Source organism: Schistocerca piceifrons, chromosome 9 (genome assembly GCF_021461385.2).
Source record: "Schistocerca piceifrons isolate TAMUIC-IGC-003096 chromosome 9, iqSchPice1.1, whole genome shotgun sequence".
NCBI lineage: Eukaryota > Metazoa > Arthropoda > Insecta > Orthoptera > Acrididae > Schistocerca > Schistocerca piceifrons.
This window is the reverse complement of record NC_060146.1, coordinates 15,926,725-15,951,522: the sequence shown is the minus strand read 5'-3', so window position 1 is coordinate 15,951,522 and position 24,798 is coordinate 15,926,725. Positions and strand designations below refer to the sequence as shown.

At 40.6% G+C, this 24,798-nt stretch overlaps 1 protein-coding gene across 2 annotated transcripts in view; it reads left to right on the top strand.

Moving 5' to 3' along the window:
- LOC124717294 (arylalkylamine N-acetyltransferase 1-like) overlaps positions 1-24,376 on the top strand; it is a 77,020-nt gene extending 52,644 nt beyond the window's left edge. Inside the window, exons 3-5 of one of the 2 annotated variants that reach the window (XM_047244109.1) lie at positions 6,334-6,482; positions 11,464-11,588; positions 22,850-24,376. In XM_047244109.1, coding sequence (XP_047100065.1) covers positions 6,334-6,482; positions 11,464-11,588; positions 22,850-23,105 — 530 coding nt within the window. In that variant the 3' untranslated portion in view covers positions 23,106-24,376. Of the gene's footprint in view, positions 1-6,315; positions 6,483-11,463; positions 11,589-22,849 lie in introns of both variants that reach the window. The other variant, XM_047244108.1, reaches the window with a different exon arrangement.
- The last annotated feature ends 422 nt before the right edge of the window (positions 24,377-24,798 follow it).

Here is a 24,798-nt window from a genome sequence, read left to right as displayed (position 1 = left end):
GGCCCTCCAATGCTAATTTTGTGATCCCTTGATGCCTCAGAACATGTCCTACCAACCGATCCCTTCTTCTTATCAAGTTGTGTCACAAACACCTCTTCTCCACAATTCTATTCAATACCTCCTCATTAGTTATGTGATCTACCCATCTAATCTTCAGCATTCTTCTGTAGCACCATATTTCGAAAGCTTCTATTCTCTTCTTGTCCAAACTATTTATCGTCCATGTTTCACTTCCATACATGGCTACACTTCATACAAATACTTTCAGAAATGACTTCCTGACACTTAAATCTATACTCAATGTTAACAAATTTCTCTTCTTCAGAGATGCTTTTCTTGCCATTGCCAGTCTACATTTTATATCCTCTCTACTTCGATCATCACCAGTTATTTTGCCTCCCAATAGCAAAACTCCTTTACTACTTTAAGTGTCTCATTTCCTAATCTAATTCCCTCAGCATCACCCGACTTAATTTGACTACATTCGATTATCCTCGTTTTGCTTTAGTTGATGTTTATCTTATATCCTCCTTTCAAGACACTGTCCATTCCATTCAACTGCTCTTCCAAGTCCTTTGCTGTCTCTGACAGAATTACAATGTCATCAGCGAACCTCAACATTTTTATTTCTTCTCCATGGATTTTAATACCTACTCCGAATTTTCCTTTTGTTTCCTTTACTGCTTGCTCAATATACAGATTGAATAACATCAGGAAGAGGCTACAACCCTGTCTCACTCCCTTCCCAACCGCTGCTTCCCTTTCATGCCCCTCGACTCTTATAACCGCCATCTGTTTTCTGTACAAATTGTAAATAGCATTTTGCTCCCTGTATTTTACCCCTGCCACCTTTAGAATTTGAAAGAGAGTATTCCAGTCAACATTGTCAAAAGCTTTCTCTAAGTATACAAATGCTAGAAACATAGGTTTGCCTTTCCTTTATCTTTCTTCTAAGATAAGTCGTAAGGTCAGTATTGCCTCATGTGTTCCAATATTTCTACGGAATCCAAACTGATCTTCCCAAAGGTGGGCTTCTACTAGTTTTTCCATTTGTCTGTAAAGAATTCGCGTTAGTATTTTGCAGCTGTGGCTTATTAAACTGATTGTTCGGTAATTTTCACATCTGTCAACATCTGCTTTCTTTGGGATTGGAATTATTATATTCTTCTTGAAGTCTGAGGGTATTTCGCCTGTCTCATACATCTTGCTCACCAGATGGTAGAGTTTTGTCAGGACTGGCTCTCCCAAGGCCATCAGTAGTTCTACTGGAATGTTGTCTACTCCCGGGGCCTTGTTTCAACTCAGGTCTTTCAGTATTCTGTCAAACTCTTCACACAGTATCGTATCTCCCATTTCGTCTTCCTCTACATTCTCTTCCATTTCCAGAATATTGTCCTCAAGTATGTCGCCCTTGTATAGACCCTCTATATACTCCTTCCACTTTTCTTCTTTCCCTTCTTTGCTTAGAACTGGGTTTCCATCTGAGCTCTTGATATTCATACAAGTGGTTCTCTTTTCTCCAAAGTGCACTCCATTCACAACTGGAACAGCGTACCACCCCACGCGACCATTCTCAGCGAGTGTGATGGTGGCATGTGGAGAGGTCCCATTCTGGCAATGTTTTGGAGTGGCACTGGTGTTACAGTGTGTGGAGTCACCAGCTATGACTTCATGAAGTGGCTGGTAGTGAATGAGGGGATTCTAATGCCACAACCGTATGTCACAGACATCCTGCATTCTCATGTGTTACATCACATGCAACACTATTGTGGTGCAATTTTTTGCTAGCATGATGCTCATCCACGCATAACACGTTTCTCTCTGAACTGCCTGCATGATGTTGAGATACTCTTGTGGCCAGCTAGATTGCTAGGTCTGTCCCTGATAGAACACGTGTGAGACCAGCTCGAACATTAACTCCATCTCAGGTCCAGTATTGAGGATATCGAGGACCAGTTACATCAATTGTGAGCCAACTTCTCTCCGGACACGACTGCTTTATGGCACCCTTCCCAACCAGATCAGTGCATGCATCAAGGCTAGAGGGGTGTGACAGGATACTGACAACTTGTTTCATACTGCCAAGTTCTTAGTAAATTTGACTCAATTTTATAATCATTGAAATGACATCATAATCCCTCCCAACCCATGAAGTTTCATTCCTTTGCCTTCCTTCCCCCTCCACCTCCCCTTCCCCCATCTGAGTGCTCCACTTTTTTAGTCAGATGATGTACCTCAACTTGACAGACAATTTTAGTGTACACTCCTGGAAATTGAAATAAGAACACCGTGAATTCATTGTCCCAGGAAGGGGAAACTTTATTGACACATTCCTGGGGTCAGATACATCACATGATCACACTGACAGAACCACAGGCACATAGACACAGGCAACAGAGCATGCACAATGTCGGCACTAGTACAGTGTATATCCACCTTTCGCAGCAATGCAGGCTGCTATTCTCCCATGGAGACGATCGTAGAGATGCTGGATGTAGTGCTGTGGAACGGCTTGCCATGCCATTTCCACCTGGCGCCTCAGTTGGACCAGCGTTCGTGCTGGACGTGCAGACCACGTGAGACGACACTTCATCCAGTCCCAAACATGCTCAATGGGGGACAGATCCGGAGATCTTGCTGGCCAGGGTAGTTGACTTACACCTTCTAGAGCACGTTGGGTGGCACGGGATACATGCGGACGTGCATTGTCCTGTTGGAACAGCAAGTTCCCTTGCCAGTCTAGGAATGGTAGAACGATGGGTTCGATGACGGTTTGGATGTACCGTGCACTATTCAGTGTCCCCTCGACGATCACCAGTGGTGTACGGCCAGTGTAGGAGATCGCTCCCCACACCATGATGCCGGGTGTTGGCCCTGTGTGCCTCGGTCGTATGCAGTCCTGATTGTGGCGCTCACCTGTACGGCGCCAAACACGCATACGACAATCATTGGCACCAAGGCAGAAGCGACTCTCATCGCTGAAGACGACACGTCTCCATTCGTCCCTCCATTCACGCCTGTCGCGACACCACTGGAGGCGGGCTGCACGATGTTGGGGCGTGAGCGGAAGACGGCCTAACAGTGTGCGGGACCGTAGCCCAGCTTCATGGAGACGGTTGCGAATGGTCCTCGCCGATACCCCAGGAGCAACAGTGTCCCTAATTTGCTGGGAAGTGGCGGTGCGGTCCCCTACGGCACTCGTAGGATCCTACGGTCTTGGCGTGCATCCGTGCGTCGCTGCGTTCCGGTCGCAGGTCGACGGGCACGTGCACCTTCCGCCGACCACTGGCGACAACATCGATGTACTGTGGAGACCTCACGCCCCACGTGTTATCAATTCGGCGGTACGTCCACCTGGCCTCCCGCATGCCCACTATACGCCCTCACTCAAAGGCCGTCAACTGCACATACGGTTCACGTCCACGCTGTCGCGGCATGCTACCAGTGTTAAAGACTGCGATGGAGCTCCGTATGCCACGGCAAACTGGCTGACACTGACGGCGGCGGTGCACAAATGCTGCGCAGCTAGCGCCATTCGACGGCCAACACCGCGGTTCCTGGTGTGTCCGCTGTGCCGTGCGTGTGATCATTGCTTGTACAGCCCTCTCGCAGTGTCCGGAGCAAGTATGGTGGGTCTGACACACCGGTGTCAATGTGTTCTTTTTTCCATTTCCAGGAGTGTAGTTATTTGCATGTTCTAGCCAACAGCCTTGCTGCAGTTCAAAAATGGTTCTAATGGCACTGAGCACTGTGAGACTTAACATCTGAGGTCATCTGTCCCATAGAACTTAGCTACTTAAACCTAACTACTCGAAGAACATCACACACATCCATGCCTGAGGCAGGATTCGAACCTGCAACCGTAGTAATCACACGGTTCCGGACTGAAGTGCCTAGAGCCACTCAGCCACTGTGGCTGGCCTTGCTGAAGTGATAACACCTGTTTCCATTAGATCACCAAAGTTAAGTGCTGTTGGGCTTGGCTAGCACTTGGTGGGGTGACCCCCCACCCCCAGTCTGTCAAGTGCTGTTGGCAAGCAGGCAATTTGACTGACAAGGGGGCCTCCCCTTGTTGGGATGTTGGGATCACAGACATACTTCAAGCTTTAGTAGGCCATTAAAAAAACATAATGTGAAAGTTGTACGGTGCACTACTCTGGCAATTCCAAGAAAATCACAAGAGAAGTTTTACACGTCTATTATGTGCTTATGAATCTGTGCATAGGTGTTGGGTGTTAGAATCTGTGGTGGTGAGGTGATTAGTGTTTGAGCTTCATAAGATGAGAGTGTATGACATGACGGTTTGACTCCCACTTGAACTTAATTATTAATCTATTTTTTCATCACTGGTCATATTTTTTAATTTATATGACATTTGAGGGATAATATTATGAAAAGAACATGTGTATCTGCATGAACTTTCAACTTATGTTTTCTATGCCTGTATCACAAATATTATCCTGCAACATGTGATGTCAAGAGCACATCTGACAAGTAGTTGTTCATTACTCTTGTGCTCTAGTACATCGTGACTTACTATATTAATGATTGATAATAACATCATTTGCATCATTATTTATCAAGGTTTGATTTGGGCTTTCCAAGTCTGTTCCTCATCCTTGAAAATTTAATTACAAGTAGTAAGTAGTCAAATAATATGGGATTCACTACAACTTCATGAAAATGTCCATGAGGTTTTTTCATTATATTACCTCTCAAATGTAAAATAAATTAAATAATGTGACCAGTGAAGAAAAAATGTAGGTTAACAAGTAAGTGTTACCAGGATTCAAACTGTCTCCTCATGCATGACCCTCATGCAGTGTGCTAAAGCTAACCACTTTTTATAATCTCATTTTGTTCATTATTGTTCATTGCATTTGATCAGGGTGGGTGATCCATCATGACACCTGTTCAAGAACATTGTTGATCCATTAACTCAGTTTTTCAATTACAGAAGGCAGCTAACCATCTGACCTAACACTCTGAGCTACTGTGCTGGCAACTACTTCACCGCAATGCCTTAGGCTCGGCACCTTCACTCAAATACATGTGTTGCACAATAGACATGTAAAACTTCTGTTGCAGAACTGCACCTTATTACTTACACATTATGTTGTTTTGATGGCCTACTGAATGTGTACAAAGTTTGAGGTAAATCTATGATCCCAACGTTGTGGCATCCCCTTGTGAGGAGTAGCAATTAAGGTCCTGTAAACTGACAATGGCGGGGAGAGCAGTGAGCTGGCGACATGTCGCTCCATATCCACATCCACAGGTGTCTATCAGTTGAGGATATATGGTGGTCGGTCAGTACCGTTAAGCCTTCAGAGGCCTGAAACTTCCTGGCAAATTAAAACTGTGTGTCAGACCGAGACTCGAACTCGGGACCTTTGCCTCAAGTCTTGGTCCAGCACACAGTTTCAATCTGCCAGGAAGTTTAATATCAGTGCGCACACTGCTGCAAAATGAAAATCTCATTCTGGTTTCAGAGGCCTGTTTGGACAGAGTTTGGTTTTAATTTTTAGCTGTGCGACATAGCCCTGGGGTCTAAGGCATCTTGTAACGGTTCTTGTGGCTCCCCCCATCAGAGGTTCGAGTCCTCACTCGGGCATGGATGTGTGTGTTGTTCTAAGCATAAGTTAAAGTTAGATTAAGTCTGGTCCCATAGTCTTTACCACAAATTTCCATTTTTTTTAATTTTTATTTTTATTGTCTGATCACCCATGATACACAACAGGTCTGTGCTAAAATTATGTATTTTATACCTACATAAGGCAAAATGACCATCATAACAAAATAAGAGAAATCAGATCTTGTATGGGAACATTTAGGTGTCCATATTTCCCATTTGCTAGTCAAGAGTGGAGTGACTGAAAAATAATCTGAAAGTGGTTCTATGAACCTTCTGCCAAATACTTTATTGTGGCTTGCAGAATGACCAAGTAGATGCAGAGATGGTGCAGGACTATTTTTGTTGTGACCCAGTAACTAAAGTAAGGTACAATCTTTGTTGTATTTTATGATTTCTCACAAAGGTCAAAGGATATGACCTTTTTGCACATCACTTTACAATTGGGCATTGGATTCACCTGTTTGTGTAGTCCTTTTGTAGGTTAAGTGAGGAGAGAAGTACAGGGGGGCATTAGCATTGAGGCCTCACTAGAAAGACTGTAATAGGCTCATTTAGAATTAATCTGATAAAGATGCAGAGAATAAAATCAAGATAGCTTGGCTAGGATTTAAACTGAGGTTCATCTTTTTAGACTCTGAAGAACAGAACTTACAGACTCAGAAAACAACTTATGTTGACAGATGTTTCTTTGCAAGCAGTCGATACCATGAGTGGCAAGATTATGGGAGTCTTCATAAACCACGTGCACCAACCTGGACATGAAGGGGAGGCTGTCAGAGAGGTTGAGACTTGTCCAGATCCAGCCTTCCGTGAGATCCTGCGGTTCACCACCTCTGTTGATCTCCAGGTGAACCTACCATTTATAAATGTTCTCATATAACGTACTAGTGAACCAAGCAATGATTCACAGATGCTAATTTTGATGGGCTTTGGGTATATGTCCTAATCTCCTTTTCCTCTATCTTTCTGTCCATCTCTTCTTCCCCCTATCTTTATCCATCTTATCCTCCTCCCCTCATCTCTGTTCATCACCTCCTCCCACCCCTTTCAGTCCATCTCCCCCTACCCCACCCCACTCCCTCTCTCTCTCTCTCTCTCTCTCTCTCTCTCTCTCTCTCTCTCTCTCTCTCTCTCTCTCTCTCTCTCTCTATCTGCAGACTCACTGAGAAAGAACATGTAAATAGTAGTAAGGAAAAGTGGGGGAACTGTGCACACTTAAGCAAAAGTTATTATTTTGGCATATTTTTTGTAGGTAATCTAAAACCAACTGCATGTAAGATTACTGTAATTTCTCTACTTTCAATACACTAAATCAAGTTAACTGTAAATAGCACAAATATGTGGTTGGTTGGTTGGTTTGGGGAAGGAGACCAGACAGCGTGGTCATTGGTCTCATCGGATTAGGGGAGGATGGGGAAGGAAGTCGGCCATGCCCTTTCAGAGGAACCATCCCGGCATTTGCCTGGAGTGATTTAGGGAAATCACGGAAAACCTAAATCAGGATGGCCGGACGTGCGATTGAACCGTCGTCCTCCCAAATGCGAGTCCAGTGTCTAACCACTGCGCCACCTCGCTCGGTCACAAATATGTGATTATAAACTGTTCCCCACACCAAGTGGTAATTTTCTGCAAGGTTGGGGAATTATGCTATTGAGAAGGAAGCTTATATTACACATACATGAGTGAAAATAATTTCCACTTAATTTATCTGCTAATTTATGTTAAGAAATCAGAGTACTGAAATGTATTTAAACACTAACATGGAATGTGTAAGTACTTTCATTTTTATATTTCAAAACATTTTAGAATATTCATTTCTTGTGCAAGTAGTCATCATACATACAGTCTTGGGGTGTTCCTTTCGCGGTAAATGTGGCACAATTCCAAGCAGAGCACACACACCCTGTACCAAGTTCTCCACAGCTGCAAAATAACTCATTCGTTAGTTACCACATTTGGATAAGGAGTTCCAAGATCCAGTAAATTGGTTATTGTAGTCGTCATTGTGGTGTCATGTCAGACACCACACTTGCTAGGTGGTAGCCTTTAAATCGGCCGCGGTCCGCTAGTATACGTAGGACCCGCGTGTCGCCACTGTCAGTGATTGCAGACTGAGCGCCGCCACACGGCAGGTCTAGTGAGACGTCCTAGGACTCGTCCCAGTTGTACAGGAGACTTTGCTAGTGAAGCTACACTGACAATTACGCTCTCATTTGCCGAGACGATAGTTAGCATAGCCTTCAGCTACGTCATTTGCTACGACCTAGCAAGGCGCCATTACCAGTTTATATTGAGATTGTTATTAATGTACCGTCAAGAGCGATGTACACCAATTATGGATTAAAGTTAAGTATTCAAGCAACTACGTACTTTATTTACTAGACTCAACTCCTTTAACTGTTCCAGACCACACGCCAGTTTGCGTGAGCTTAAACGCGTGCAGTTCGGCCTCCTCTAGCTACACGGTGTTGGCTCTTCTGCCAACACATCAGTCATCATCAACATAATCAGAAATGCTGGGAACATCTAATACCTCTGATTACTCTGGTGTTTTCTGCATACTTCAGATTTTCTTTTTCTCTCTAGCTGCTAGGTAAAGCACCCACATACACTTTTCCCATTCTTGTTATTCAAATCAGTCTGTCAATTCCTTTGATTCTTTACTGTCTTCTTCATTTCAGGTTCTTCCAACTTCTTTTTCATGGGATGCACACCTGTTCTCTTTTAGTGCACCATGACACCAGTGTGTCATTACATGGCTAGTTCTGTATGTTAAACCAATGGCACAGCGTGGTTGACTCTCTACTCCAGGAGCATTTGGGTTCCATTGCTGATGACTTTATTTTCAGAATTTTAGCACTGACTGGCACCAAACACGATAGCCAAGATGTTCTGGTTACTAGTCAAGAACATTGCATCTTTTTTATTTCAGTTTTTGTTTTTTTACTTTTATTATTTATTTCTAATTTTGGATTTTATTTTATTTTTAATCTTTCAGTTTATTTTTATAATTTTATTTTTATGTTTCTTTTTACTCCTACATCAGATATACCAAGAAACAAAAAACAAAGATTTTCATGTAGGATGCATTCAATGCACGTATTTCAAAAATGTATAACTTTTTATCTCTCCTACTTAATCTTGAATATTTTTTTAATCTAGTAGTTTTTTAACATTTAGTCAAATATTAATGTAACACTTTATCCATTATGTTTATGGAACACTATAATTGTGTTTCTTATTGAAAACCTTTAAACATTAATGTTCTTGAAATGGGCCCCTCTTATCGTTACTTTTAATACTTCTTCTATACACAAAATTTCACATCTGTGGCTTCTGTATTGAACTGTTCAGCTTACTGCCTTAAAAATTTAGAGGAAATGGGAGTTACTCCTACAACTCATTCTTCAATCATGCAATCCTGCTGGTATCAATATTTCCTGTACTCTGAGTCGGTCATTGTTTGTGGTTTCTATACTGTGGAGGTCTGTGAATCTGCCACTATTGGGGTAAAATTCTTCAGATCCTACTGATTTTGTGACCCTTTCATCATAAATTGAATGTTCCCTTTGCCATCCGCACCAAAAGAATAAAAGCAACACTATTATATCTGCCTGGATCAGTCTGCATGAGTCACTTGAAGCGTTCACTTCATAATGGAACCTGCAAGTCATTGCCATAAGTGTGATCCTCAGGTGGCTGTAAGCAGCAAAATCTTTAAGCTTTGGCAAGTGAGGCTATGGTCTATTTGAACCTCAATTCATAAATTTGAATTTTTGTGTGAATTTTATGAAACTGTGAAAGACTAAATGGCATTATGTGCCTCATCCATTTTGGTTTCATGAGTTTTTGTGTGCCATGCATATCCACAGTCATTGGTAAGCAGAGAATAGGACTTTCCACTTCCAGGTGAGCAAAACTATCACTGACTAAACTGGCCAACGTATAATGTAGGCAGAAACTGTAGTGCTGAGGAAATAATACAAGTTGTATGAGATTTTATTGTTTAGCATGTGCAAACAAAAGGAACTATGAATACATGGAATAATTTCTTGTAACTGTGATGGTATACGTGGATTTTTCCCCAGGAAAGCACAAAACAAGTGCCTAATAATGGCACACTTGCAGATAAAATCCTCTTTACTACTTACAGTGGTGCAAACTGATGCATGGCTGTACATGCACTAAGCTCAGAGTACACTGCTTTCCTCTCAAGATATTCCACTCACAGCCCTCCTGTGATGATCAGAGAGTCTTATCTCCTCATATCACTGGTGAATTCTGCACATGTTTCTGCTGGACACTTTATTACTCAAGAGGTTTTTCACCTGAGGGCAATGGAATGACAGCAAGCAGAGAACAGACTACAGGTAACTCTTTACAACTATTTTGAGGTTGCCTGTGAAAGCAGTTTATGGGCTCTTGTTGCACAGGCAGACCAAAGCATAGCAGTCACTGTTTGACAATGAGTCTGGACTTTTACTCCACAAATTGAAATAACTGACACATGTTTTGCACAATCATTTTATCCGACCATTCATTAGGCTTTCACTAGGTGGTGACACTTGGGTTAACTGTATTCTAGTGTACTCTAGTGAGACATAAACAAATTTAGCATATCTTTATTACAGTGGGCAGAATACCGCACATCAGAAACAAAACTGTTTCTTTGACACTACCAAAACATTGAGATTAAACATTACTTGAGACTTCCTGGCAGATTAAAACTGTGTGCTGGACTGAGACTCGAACTCGGGACCTTTGCCTTTCGTGGGCAAGTACTATAGCAACTGAGCTACCCAAGCACGACTCATGCCCTGTCCTCACAGCTTTACTTCTGCCCCTACCTTCCAAACTTTACAGAAGCTCTCCTGCGAACCCTGCAGAAGTAGCACTCCTGAAAGAAAGGATATTGCGGAGACATGGCTTAGCCACAGCCTGGGGGATGTTTCCAGAATGAGATTTTCACTGAGTGCTTGGGTAGCTCAGTTGCTAGAGCACTTGCCCGCAAAAGGCAAAAGTCCTGATTTCGAGTCTCTGTCCGGCACACAGTTTTAATCTGCCAGGAAGTTTCATATCAGCGCACACTCCACTGCAGAGTGAAAATCTCATTCTGGAAACATCCCCCAGGCTGTGGCTAAACCATGTCTCCGCAACATCCTTTCTTTCAGGAGTGCTCATTTTGCAGGGTTCGCAGGAGAGCTTCTGTAAGGTTTGGAAGGTAGGAGATGAGATACTGACAGAAGTAAAGCTGTGAGGACGGGGCGTGAGTCGTGCTTGGGTAGCTCAGTTGCTAGAGCACTTGCACATGAAAGGCAAAGGTCCCGAGTTCGAGTCTCGGTCCGGCACACAGTTTTAATCTTCCAGGAAGTTTCATATCAGCACACACTCCACTGCAGAGTGAAAATCTCATTCTGTAAACATTACTTAATGGTGGTTCAGAACATAATAGATACAGAGACAGAAATTGGAGAGTGGAAGTCCAGACACTCTGTTTACTTCCATTCCTTGTACACAGCAGAAGTGGGGGTTGATGTAACTCCATTAGGCTAAGCTAGGTGAAGCTTTACAAGCCCATACGAGCTGGCCTCAGTACAAGCCCGGACCATATGCCTCTTCTACATGGAGGTTATCAGAATAATCATGGCGAGGGGTTTAAGCTAGCTACTAACTGTTCAGAAAATGTCACTCACCATTAACAGCTGGACCCTCTCAATCCATGAACTCCCATTACATTTCCTCCTCAGCTTCTGTGTACTTCACATTCTTGGCAGGCAGTGTGTATTAGCTACCTGTGGAGTCTGGTATAGATGTAATGTGTTTTTCAGGTGTCTGAGAAATTGCGTGCCCTGTTCCCTGATGTACACCTTCACCGGTTGGAGATTGTAGCAGGGTCTGTCGACCCAGCTGCCAGGAATTGTGGAATTGGCATTGCCCTCGTCGAGCACACCAAGTCAGTATCTAACATCTCCATCAACATCATGTGCTGAAATTTACTAGCAGATTAGAGGGTAAAGACTGAAAATTGTTGGAGCTATGCTGTGTGCCATTTTGAAAAATTGTATTCTGAGTAAAATGCATTTGAAGTTTTGAGATGTGTTATAGACATGAACAAAAGGAGAAAATTCTATTTTTAGAAAACCCTTACCGTTAATCTGCTATCTCAGGAGTGGTCTGTCATAGTTTTGTAATTGTGATTGAAATCATATCCACTCATTTATCATACAATAATTGAAATATTGGTTGTGGGGTGTATGAATGTACAAGACTTTACAGTCCTGTTTAGCCCGACTCCAAACAGGCACATTATTAGGATGATTCAATGACTGATTTCATATGCATTCCATATAAACTTACTACTTAGTATAACAACTGCTGTGCAGTTTAAAAAAGAAATTATTATTGTGAAGCCTAAGTTTCCAGGACTTTGTTCTTGCAATGTGATGTCTACATTGCATGTTTCACATTTCATGTGTTGAGAAATAACAGAGAAAATACCAGGAAAATTTATAATCCTACAGCTCTATCCATATTTCACATCAAAGTCCTGGCCACTGTTATTCAGTTTCTCTGCAAAGTCAGTGACTCCTTTGAACTGCTTTCAGCCTCATATCTGTTCTTTGGTCACCTTTGACACCACATCAGATATGATATTTTTATACCCTTCTTACCTGATTACACTTTCATATCACTCATTCTTACATAAAAGACAAAGCTGTGTATTATAAGCTCACAAATGAACTATCAAAAGTCACACTGCAAACAAAAATCGAGATTCAAAGCAAAAGAATTGTCTTCTTTGTGCACATACTGACGTTTGCTGATGCCAAGCTAATATACTGTTTGCTGTGAAATGCATCTAACTATACCCAAACACTACAGGGGGTATTGAGTTGGCACAGGTAGGCCATTTCAGGTCATCCAAGGCACTAAAGGGGTAGTTCAGAATTCCATAGAACAAATTTTTTTTAGGGATTAGGGTTTTTGCCTCTTATTTTAGAAGGTTCAAAGCCTCTTTTAAGCCATTAGAAAATGATTTTTTTTGTTCTAGTTACCTATAATGGCTTTGTGCTGGACCAGGACTCAAATGCAGAAAAGCAAAGCTGTACCGGATGAACTACCCAGCATAAGTCACAACATACCCTCTCAGCTTTACTTCTGCTAGCACCTCTTGTATGCAGTAGAATTTGGGAATTAGTGCATTCTTAGCAAAGCAATGTTCTGCACAGCACACAGTTTTGATCTGTTAGGAAGTTTTGTACATTTAAGTATATTTAAGCATATCAGAAGAAAAACAGCTTCACTGATACAGGCCAGTGATTCTGCCCTTCTACTCCAAATGATCATGTTCAATATTCTGCACAAACATCTTTTAGTTGTCAGATTGGCAAACCCAAGAGCTGTTTAATACAAAGTTATGTGCAAATTATTCTCCTTCTTCTTTCTGCATATATAAGGGATTGGTCTGCTGTGCCTTCTTGAGTGAAATTTTTGGTCTTTACACCTTTCCCTTGGTCTTTGTGAAGATCTTCAGTACAGGGGGTAATAATTCACAATTACTTCATGTATTCTGCAGTCTTCCATTTTTCTGACATTGTTCTTCTAGTTGTTGCTGTATTCCTTAAACTGCTTATTTATGCTTTAATTTGCCAGTACTTTTCCAATGCCAGCATTCCTCCTCCTGTTGGATAGTATGCACCCATCTCCTCTTCTTAGGCATACGATCTCTGATGCTTGTAATCTTTGTTAATTTCTTTTTGTTCCAGTCCATGAGTCACACTCATACTGACATTTTTTGTACAACTTCTAACCTCCAATCAAAAAACTAAGATCGTTATTATTGCAAACATTGTAATTAAATGTAATAAGATAGACCAAAAAATCTGCTCACCAAGTGGTGGCAGTAGAAAACACATAAAAAAAGATATTACTTATGCTCCTTCTTTCATGCAGCAGGGTTGAAGAGGGAGGAGGAGGGGTGAAAGAAAAGGACTGGAAGGGTTTAGGAAAAAGGATAGAGTTCAGAAAAGTCACCCAGAACTCCAGGTCAGGTGAGACTCACTGAATAGGATGAGAAGGAAAGACTGATTTTTGGGAACTGCACTGGATGATATTTGAAAACCTGAGAGCTTAAAGGTGGAAGATAGGGTATTATGCAAGACTGAGATTACTCCTAAAACATCATACGTGAGTTAATAACAGTGAAAAGCTAAGTGCATTATATGTGATAGAGGTGGGAAAAAATAGACAGGTCAGAAAATGAAAGATGTAGAAAAATGAAACAGGGTGAGGAAAAGATGTTTGCTATGAAGAAATGCTGAGATGAAAGAAATTAATGTAAATTAAAGCCAGGTGGGTGGTGAGACCCAAGGACATGTTGTAGCACCAGTTTCCACCTGCGGAGTTGTAAGAAAGTGGTGTCTGGGAGAAGAATCCAGATGGTGCGTGTGGTAAAACAGGCACCAAGTTAACAGATTTCGTGTTATAGAGCATGCTCTGTGACAGGATATTACGTGTTGCCAGAATACACCCTCTGCCTACCTTATAATTTGGTGGTAGTCATGCCAATTTAAAAGGCCCGACAGTGTTTATATGACAGGATATTGCGTGTTGCCAGAATACACCCTCTGCCTACCTTATAATTTGGTGGTAGTCATGCCAATTTAAAAGGCCAGACAGTGTTTATATAACAGCTAGTATATGACATTTGTCATTTCACAAGTGGCTCTCCCTTCAATAGTATGCATTTTTCCAGTTGCAGGGCTGACTTAGATGGTGGTAGGAGGGTGCACAGGGGAAGTCTTGCAGCGGGGGCAGTCACAGAGGTGGGAGCCACATGCTAGGGGATGGTTGCACAAGGAGTGTAGGGCCTTCATAATCAGAAAATTCAACAAGGACATGACTTCCTAAAATCATATCCTGAAATGAGCTCCATTCTGTGTGAGATTTTGTCCACGACACCTGTAATGACTTTCCATCATCCTCCCAATCTCCACAATACCCTTGTCAGACGCTATGCTCCTTCTGCACCCATCTCCCAACTCTATAGATTCTACTCCTGTGACTGTCTGCACTGCAAGACTTACCCTATGCACCCACCTACTACCACCCACACCAGCTCCACAACTGGCAGAATATATACTATCAAAGGGAAAGTCACTTGAGAAATGACATGTCATATACTACGTGTTACAAAAACACTGTTTGGCCTTTTACATCAGCATGGCTACCACCAAATTATCAGTTAGGATTGATGGGCTTAGGCAGAGGGTGTGTAGTTGCAACACACTATATGCTGTTGCACAGCACATTCTAACCAATGGCCTCGCTGCAGTGGCAACACCGGTTTCCATCGTATCACTGAAGTTAGGCACTGTCAGGCTGGCCTGGCACTTGGAGACTGCCTGGTCTACTAAGCACTGTTGGCAAGTATGGCACTCTGTCCTTGTGAGGCAAACTAAGGAGCTAAGTGATTGTGACACAGTGGCTCAGGTCTCATAAACTGAAATATGGCCAGGAGAGCAGTGTGCTGACCACGTGCTCCTCTATATCCGCATCGAGTGACGCCTGTAGGCTGAGGATGAGACAGGGACCGTCAGTACCATTGGGCCTTCGTGGTGTGTTCAGGCAGAGTTCAGTTTGTAGAGTATGCTCTACAACATGACAGTCGTGATCTCGGTGCCTGTTTCTCCACACATCCCATTTGGGTACTTCTCCCAGGCAGCAGTTTCTCAGAACTCTGCAGATGGAAACCAATGCTACAACATGTTCTTGGGTCTCACCACCCACCTGGCTTTAATTTAATTTAATTTCTTTCAACTTTATACTTCTTCACAGTAAATATATTTTCCTCATTCCATTTAACTTTTCTCCATCTTTCATTTTCTGACCTATCTATTTTTTCCCACCTCTATCACATACAATCCACTTAGTTTTTCAGTCTTATTAACTCATGCCTAATGTTTTAGGAGTAATCTGTCTTGCATATTACCCTATAATCCACCTTTAAGCTCTCAGGTTTTCAAATCTCGTCCGTTGCAATCCCTGACTTCAGTCTTTCCACATTACCCTGTCCAGTAAGTCTCACCTGACACAGCATTCTGGGCAACTTTTACAAACTGTACCCATTTTCCTGAACCTCTCCAGTCCTCTTCCTTCACCTCTCTTCCTTCCCCTTGATCTCTTCTGCCAGAAGAAGAAGTCACAGGCTCAAAATGCTTGCATAAGTAATACCATTTCTTATACACTGAAGCACCAAAGAAACTGGTATAGACATGCATATTCAAATACAGAGTTAAGTAAACAGGCAGAATATGGCACTACAGTTGGCAATGCCTATATAAGACAACAAGTGTGTGGCACAGTTGTTAGATAAGTTACTGCTACTACAATGGCAGATTATCAAGATTTAAGTGAGTTTGAACATGGTGTTATTGTCGGCACACAAGCGATGAGACACAGCATATCTGAGATAGCGATGAAATGGGAATTTCTTGTATGACCATCTCACAAGTGTAGCATGAATATCAGGAATTCAGTAAAACATCAAATCTCCAACTTTGCTGTTGCTGGAAAAAGATCCTGCAAGAACGAGACCAAAGATGACTGAACAGAATCATTCAGCATGACAGAAGTAGAAACCTTCAGCAAATTGCTGCAGATTTCAATGCTGGCCCATCAACAAATGTCAGCATGTGAACCACTCAATGAAACATCATCAACATGGGCTTTCAGAGCTGAAGGCTCACTCGTGTACCCTTGATGATTGCACGACACGAACATGCATGTCCAGCTGGTGGAGGCTCTGTAATAGTGTGAGGCATGTGCAGTTGGTGTGATATGGCTCAAATGGTTCAAATGGCTCTGAGCACTATGGGACTTAACTGCTGAGGTCATCAGTCTCCTAGAACTTAGAACTACTTAAACCTAACTAACCTAAGGACATCACACACATCCATGCCCGAGGCAGGATTCGAACCTGCGACCGTAGCCATCGCGTGGTTCCAGACTGTAGCGCCTAGAACCGCTCTGGCTGGCTGGTGTGATATGGGACTCCTCATCCATCTAGATATGGCTCTGACAGGTGAAATGTATGTAAGCATCCTCTCTGATCACCTGCATCCATTCATATCCATTGTGCATTCTGACAGACTTGGGCAACTCCAGCAGGACAGTGGTACACCTCACACATCTGTAATTGCTACAGAGTGGCTCCAGGAACACTCTTCTGATTTTAAACACTTCCCCTAGCCACCAAACTGCCCAGACATGAACATTACTGAGCATGTTTGGGATGCCTTGCAACATGCTGTTCAGAAGAGATCCACCCCCTCATACTCTTATGGATTTATGGACAGCCCTGCAAGATTCGTGGTGGAAATTCCCTGCAGCACTATTTCAGTCTTTTAAGATTCAAAAGAAAGCTGTAAGAGTAATAAGTATAGTTGCTTACAGAGCACCATGTAGAGGTGTCTTTAAGGAATTAAAAATCATGACCTTACTATATATATATATATATATATATATATATATATATATATATATATATATATATATATATATATATATATATATAAAAAACAAAGATGAGGTGACTTACCGAACGAAAGCGCTGGCAGGTCGATAGACACACAAACAAACACAAACATACACACAAAATTCAAGCTTTCGCAACAAACTGTTGCCTCATCAGGAAAGAGGGAAGGAGAGGGGAAGACGAAAGGAAGTGGGTTTTAAGGGAGAGGGTAAGGAGTCATTCCAATCCCGGGAGCGGAATGACTTACCTTAGGGGGAAAAAAGGACGGGTATACACTCGCGCACACACACACACATATCCATCCACACATATACAGACACAAGCAGACATATTTCATATGAAAGGCTAACACTTTCCAAACAGTTTTTAAACACCTAATTATTTTACCCTTACCATGTCTCTATATAAAAAAAAGTGTTGTTGATATAAAAATGCACATTGATAATTACAAAACCAACTCAGATCTTCATTTGTACAATACCAAAAGGTGCAATGACATCCACATAAAAAGAGTAAACAAGGCTTTAACACAAAACAAACCAACATTCAGGGTACTATTTTGTACAACAAACTTCCAACTCACCTAAAAGAAATAAAAACATTAGCTACATTCAAGGAAGCAATATTTAAATTCTTAATGACCATTGCTATTATAGTGTAAATGAATATTTGCAGTAACCTTGTAGCAAGTAACTACATTCATTTGCTATATGTTAACAGTACCATAAATTAAATGCTTGCCACAGCCTCAATGTTAATTTTTCTGAACAAAAGAGTTAAATTAATTATTTACTTGTAATGTATTTCGTGTAAAAGGCCCCGAACGAAAGTGTTATATCAATTATTTACTTGTAATGTATTTCATGTAAAACATCCTTCTCATACTTTTATATTATTACAGTAATCAAAGTTGTATTGCCCAAAACTATTGAAATGGGTACAATGAACGATTGTATTATGTAGGAAACTGTACACCCTTATCTTACTATGTTCTTTCACAAAATTGATACAATGTACATTGTCTACTACTACTACTACTACTACTATTGTAGTTGGGTTGTACACGACACATTTTTGGAATCCCTGCTGGTTGACATGGGGTGACATGAATGAGACCATTCTGTTTAGAGATACTGCATTGTTTTTGAACACAGAACATGTTCTTGGGTTCCACAACATGTGGGTGTCAGGGAGGCTTGACAGTAGTTTCACGGATCACTTCTGTTATCCTTCTGGTAGATGGGTTTTGTACTTTTTAAGGCCAAATTTTTTTCAACGGATCTACAGTATATTATGATAAAAAGGATCTAAATCGTTTACAAATTTGCTATAGAATATCACTGGAATTAATTTTAGTGATATAGCTGTTTTGCCAATATGATCTATATCACATCTTTTCTGTGGCGCAAGAAGTAAACAGACTTTCCTTCAATAAAGGAACATTTGAAAATGATGTTCAGTATTTCTGCTATTACTCTTGCTACTCTCTTTCTCAGCTCCTATGACTTGCGTGCCTGGACGGCAACTTTGGTACCACTAACAGCCTTTATATATAAGCAGTATTTCTTTGGGTTTTGTGAGAGCTTATCCAATAATGTTCTGTTATGTTAGTCAATGAAGGTTTCACATTTTTCCCTCACGACAACTAAATGTGTTACATTCAGCATCTTTCCATTTATACCCCTATGCTTCATTATACACCTGTTATGCATTAGTCACTGTTTGTTTAGACAGTATGCCATGGAGGGGTCCCTCCCATCATGAACTGTTGAGTAGGTAAATAGCCATCCAGTGCGTGTTCAGCTATTCTTTTATATCTAAGTCACAGTTCTACATTTTTACTATGATAGGTAAATGTTTTGAGATCTTTCTTGAGAAGTGATATGACTTCTTCTTTGTCTAACTTATTAAATGCACAACTCTTCTTATTTGTTTTAGCCGCTCTTAATCCTGTAGTAATTATTGTTGTTACAGATACCTTATTGTCAAAGCTACCAGTTTGAATAAGAGCTTCCACAAAGATGCTAGGTCTGTTTGTTGCTGTTAGGTCTAGCATATTTCCATCATGAGTTGCCTTCCAAGCAATCTCCTCCAGCAACCACAATATGATTATTAAATATTTATACTAGAAAACTGAGGGTTTCTCTAAATTTTGCAGTAAATTTTGGGGGTGGATCTTGTGGCTGATAGAAAGATACAGTCACAGTTTAACAATTATCCTTGACAGTCTTGTCTAAACTATCTTGCATACGGCTTCAATTTCTACCTTGCGAGTATTAGCTTCTTATCTACTGCAACTAGTATATCATCTTATTTTACCATTAACCTATCCTTTCGTTATACAATCAGTTTATTTCAGTTTTTACATATCATTTTTTAACTAGTATTATGTACGATTTACTGCTTTTTGGTAGTACTTCAAACTCTGGTATTTTTCTAGGAATCCTACATTAGTTGAGTAACAGAATTTTAGTCCTTTCATCTGTAGGGATCATTCATGTCTCCAAATCTTACACTAATACTTGGTGTGCCCTACATCTCTCATTATTTGGCATGGCTAGAGAGATGCTGGAAAAAAAAAACAACAACAACAACAACAACCTTGTGTGCAACCCCACATGCAGTTAGCTACCTGGGTAGCCAAGTCCACGAAGTCATCCAGGAAGTCACAGAACAGTTATTCACAGAATCTTGGATGTCTTTCCTGGAAGCCTTCTACTTGGCTCAGACAAAAGGACCTCAAACTTCTCAGGACAAGCCACTGAACATTCTTTTTGGTCATAGGATCTTTTGCAGAACTTCATATTATCCACATTGACCTACTTTGACTCAAATCTTACTATGCACTCCCAAGCATGACAGCACTTAGTTATTATCTCTACTGATACCATTCATGATACAGACATTGCACTTCTAAAGTATTTTGTTTAGCTGCCCCATAAAGCAGTAAGAAGGCAATTAATAAATCTTGAAATATATTTTGAGGGAGTGAATAAGTTGTTGTAATGTGACTCAAGGAGCGAAGTACATCCACAAACCCTGTCTTGTGGCTAATCCAAGGAGCATGTGTCACAATGTCACGTAGAAGATGGTGTAATTAGATGAATGATGAACATTAACTTCACATAATGAAGATTTATTCAGCACTTCCATATACAAGAGCACAGAGTGATCTGCCTCCAGCCAGACCACATACAGCATATTTATAGGTACAGAACATTCCAGTACAATGATGCTTGACATTTGCGTATACTTCTGGAATGTACTCAAACTGAATAGAGAAATTAAAATTGTACAGTACAGGTGAGTTTTGAATGCACAATCCTCCATGCAACAGTTTAGCATCATAACCACTACACCATGGTGCTTCTCAGCTTCTTCTGTGACAATATTCTGTTGTGGTAAGAAATTAACAAGTATGTGTACAGGATTCAATCTTGCTTAAAAATGTTCCAGACACGTTCTTAAGAGTGATAGTACTAACTGAGCTAAGACAGTGTTGTCATTCTATGTGCACATGCAGCATTTGCTTCAGGAGTGTTTGAGCATTGTCTGTTGAACCACATAAATGGGATAATTTTATAGGTTCATACAGTTTCTCAGTATTAACAGTGATATCACTGATTATTGCTCTTTTCTAGCCTGGAAACCTCACACACCCCATTATCTTACACTAGGTAAATATGAGACACTAATGGTTGTCAAAACTGCACTAAAATCTTGTGAAAATAAAACAAGTTTTAGACAGGTTGATAAATGTTCTCTACACCAGGAAGACAAAAAGACTGAGAAGTAAATGCTGAGGAATAGACACTTTATTATTATGCCATTGGTAGACTGGCAATTTGTGATCTTGCTGTCAAAGTAACATATACAGCCTATGCAGTGTTGTGGTTCATTCAAAATTAAAATCAAAACTGGACATAAACCTCCTTCATATTAGTTGTCTTCAATTTATTTAGTAGTAGTTCATTGTTAAATTAGTCTAACACCTAAACACATCTGCTATTTCGATAGAATCATTTCATAAGTATGTGTCTTATCATTCTGTTGTTTTTCCAAAGAGGCATTCAAATATAGAAGTATTACTCTTCACTAGGAGAGTCTTGCATCTCTGCATGATACACATAAGATGTATCGTGCATGCACCAGGCAGTCTGATTAGTGTGAGCCAATCACGTGTGTAGCTCAGGATTTTCAGTTGACTTGCAGACTGATTTTGTTTGGAAGGCACTCTGAGGTGAATCTTGCATTGTTTGGACATAGAAACTTGTTGCTATTTTCATCATGCATTTCATATTCGTTGGGTGAGATCACTACGTGCTCTTGGCTTAAGCAACACTTTACACAAGTGTTCTACTACATTCCCATAAGGCGTGTTTGTTATCCAAAGACATGGTTTGGTTAGGTAAATTCTTGTACTTGTTGCTTTTTCCACTTGAAATGGAACTTAGCTTTTCTTTGTGATCAGTTCAGAATTGAATGTCTATGTGGCTAGCAATATCTACTTGTACTTTACAGATCCATGAGCATTCATGCTGTTCAGCCCCCTCTCTCTCAACAACACAGGAGCAAATTGCTTTAGTAATTTTGTGAATATAGTAAAAATGTGGTATATTTTGAATCTTTATGTAATGCCTGACATTGTTTGGAGATGCCTACACACAGCTGCCTATTCTGCACTTAAATTCATGTACATTAGATGACCTCTAAAAAAATAATCTGTGTTTGTCTTCCTGTTATGTTGAGATTTTCTTTGTTAGCACTAGGAACCTTGTGGCTGTGAACACCAATGTCCTGCACTCATCATATCACAAATCCTTGTCCTGTATAACAGCTTTGCTTTAAACAAATGATGCACTCATGTTGTCATAGCAAAGCATATTATCCTTGTATTTTACATAATACCTAAGCTTTTCAACAAGTATTTGCATCATGATGAATGCAGTTCTCACAGAAGCTCTATTTTCAGGTCATTTCTCTTAATATGTTTCTTAAAGAAGTATCACTAGAATTCAGAGGTGAATATTTTTAGGTGTTTAATTCAAATTCCAGTGCTATTTCAACTTGCATAGACTGCGTAGACATATGCATTGCATGAGTGTTTGTCTGTATGTTGAACCTCTTTACACTAACAGTCTATTAGTTTTGCAGATTTCCTAGATGCTCTTAACTCTGTTTCCTCTTGAATCACGTGATCAAATTTTACATTGCATTTGCAAAAGTTTACCCTTTTCACTGAGCATTTTGGAGCCAGATTGTATTATCACATGGACTTGTCTGAAAATTGGCTGTAAATCAGTTAAATAGTTGTTAAAGAACTTTAGTTGAACATTCAGGTTAAAGTTTGAAGACATCAGTTAGTGTTAACAGTCTGAGATATTGAGAAATATGCTGTCTGCCTGCATACTTTAGCTAAAATGTTATATGCTGGATAAAGAAATTCATTGGCTACAGTAGTTGCTGCTCCTAAAACCATGATATGTCAGAATTGTAGTATATTAATAATTTATTTCCATTGTGAGACAAACATACAGATCACTGATGTCTGCAGATCCCACCCCAATGCTCATTTCACTTGCAGGACACTGACTTTTTTTATAATGTTGATCACAAAACATACTCTCTGTAAAAATGTGACCTGCAGCTTATTTGTTGTTTACCTATTTTTGTTCCAGGCAACTGGCGAAGGATCAAGGTATACCACTGGTGAGAGTTGACTGCTCCAGTGTGTTCTCTGCAAAGGGCATTGAACGTTGTCGATTCCAAAAGATCTTTTCCATCAGATATGACTCTTATAAATGTGATGGGAAAATACTTTTCCCTCCTACAAAAGAGTCTGGTGATGAGTACATTACCTATGTCAAAAGGATAACTCCTAGGCCACATGTTATCCCATTACATGCAGCTGTCAACATGCAGTGCCATATTTGAATGATACACAGACGTTTAACTTATCTCTTTAGAGGCCACTTACTGAGCTGACTTTCTTTTTGTTATTGGGATTTACTTGGCTCCAATGAAAAATTAAAAAAAAATCACATTTACTAATTCAATTGTCATCAGATCTCTAGATTGCCAAGGCAGGTCAGGCAGTAACTCATGTATGATGATTTTTGTAAAGTAAATTTGTTTGAGTAATAGGTTTTACGTAGATAGATAATCTATTGAATAGTTGTATCCCAAGTGATAACATTAGGACAGTGTATAAGTTCATAGCATTTTTCCATAAGTTTACTAAACACAACAGATGCTTGTAACAGAGACTTGTCATCAATAATATATCCTCCTACACTATTTACAACATTCTGCCAATGCTAGGGTACATTTTTGCTTCCACAACTTCAAATCATATGGTATTGAGGCAAAGAACACATCAAATCATGTTTGGAGCACATTTACATCTGGAAAGGAAATTGCTTGAAGGTTGTTTGATAGAGAGCAAGAAGGGTGAGGGCGCAAGAGTGGGTGAATAAGATGGCTGCAAAATGACTTACCGACCCAACTCTTGTATAGCATTTGCTGCCAGTCTAGCAGAATGCAAGCAGGCATCATAGTGGAGTAACATCACTTCACACAGTCTTCATGGTTGTCATTCTTGGACTATATCTGCAAGACATTGAAGTTGTTGACAATAAACATTAATAATAAAGGTTACACCTCGGGGAAGCAATTCATAGTACACCACACCATTGCTGTTCCACTTTATCTTTTGTAGACGTGCACAGGTCTTTGTACAGGGAGTTCTTGCTTCATTGGGGATCCACCTTTCCCTTCCTTTCTTTTCCTTATGTTAGCATAAAGACACATTTCTCATCACAGAAATGATACATGATAGGAATAGTCAGTGTTGTTCATGAGCCAATTGTGATGAAGAGGCAGAGATGCACATATGGCCAGCTGCTGGTTTTTGTGACTTTGGATTAGAGCATGTGGTACCTCTACAGGAGATTTTTGAAACTTTCCCACCGCATGCAAGTGTCGCACAATGATGGAATGATCAGTTATTCACATTTGCCATTTCTTGAGTACACTGATGTGGGTCATTGTGGATTAATGCATTTAAATGATCTTCAGCAAACCCTAAAGGTCTTCCTGAATGCGCAGAGTCTACATCTACATCTACATCCATACTCCGCAAGCCACCTGACGGTGTGTGGCGGAGGGTACCTTTAGTACCTCTATCGGTTCTCCCATATATTCCAGTCTCATATTGTTCGCCTCTGTGTGGGCTGTAATCTCTCTGATTTTATCCTCATGGTCTCTTCACTAGATATACGTAGGAGGAAGCAATATACTGCTTGACACCTCGGTGAAGGTATGTTCTCAAAACTTCAAGAAAACATCGACTGGAGTTTATCTATCATCTCCGTAACACTTTCGCGATTACTAAATGATCCTGTAATGAAGCGCACTGCTCTCTGTTGGATCTTCTCTATCTTTTCTATCAACCCTATCTGGTACGGATCCCATACTGGTGAGCAACATTCAAGCAGAGGGCAAACAAGTGTACTGTAACCTACCTCCTTTGTTTTTGGACCGCATTTCTTTAGGATTCTTCCAATGAATCTCAGTCTGGCATCTGCTTTACCGCCAATCAACTTTATATGATCATTCCATTTTAAAT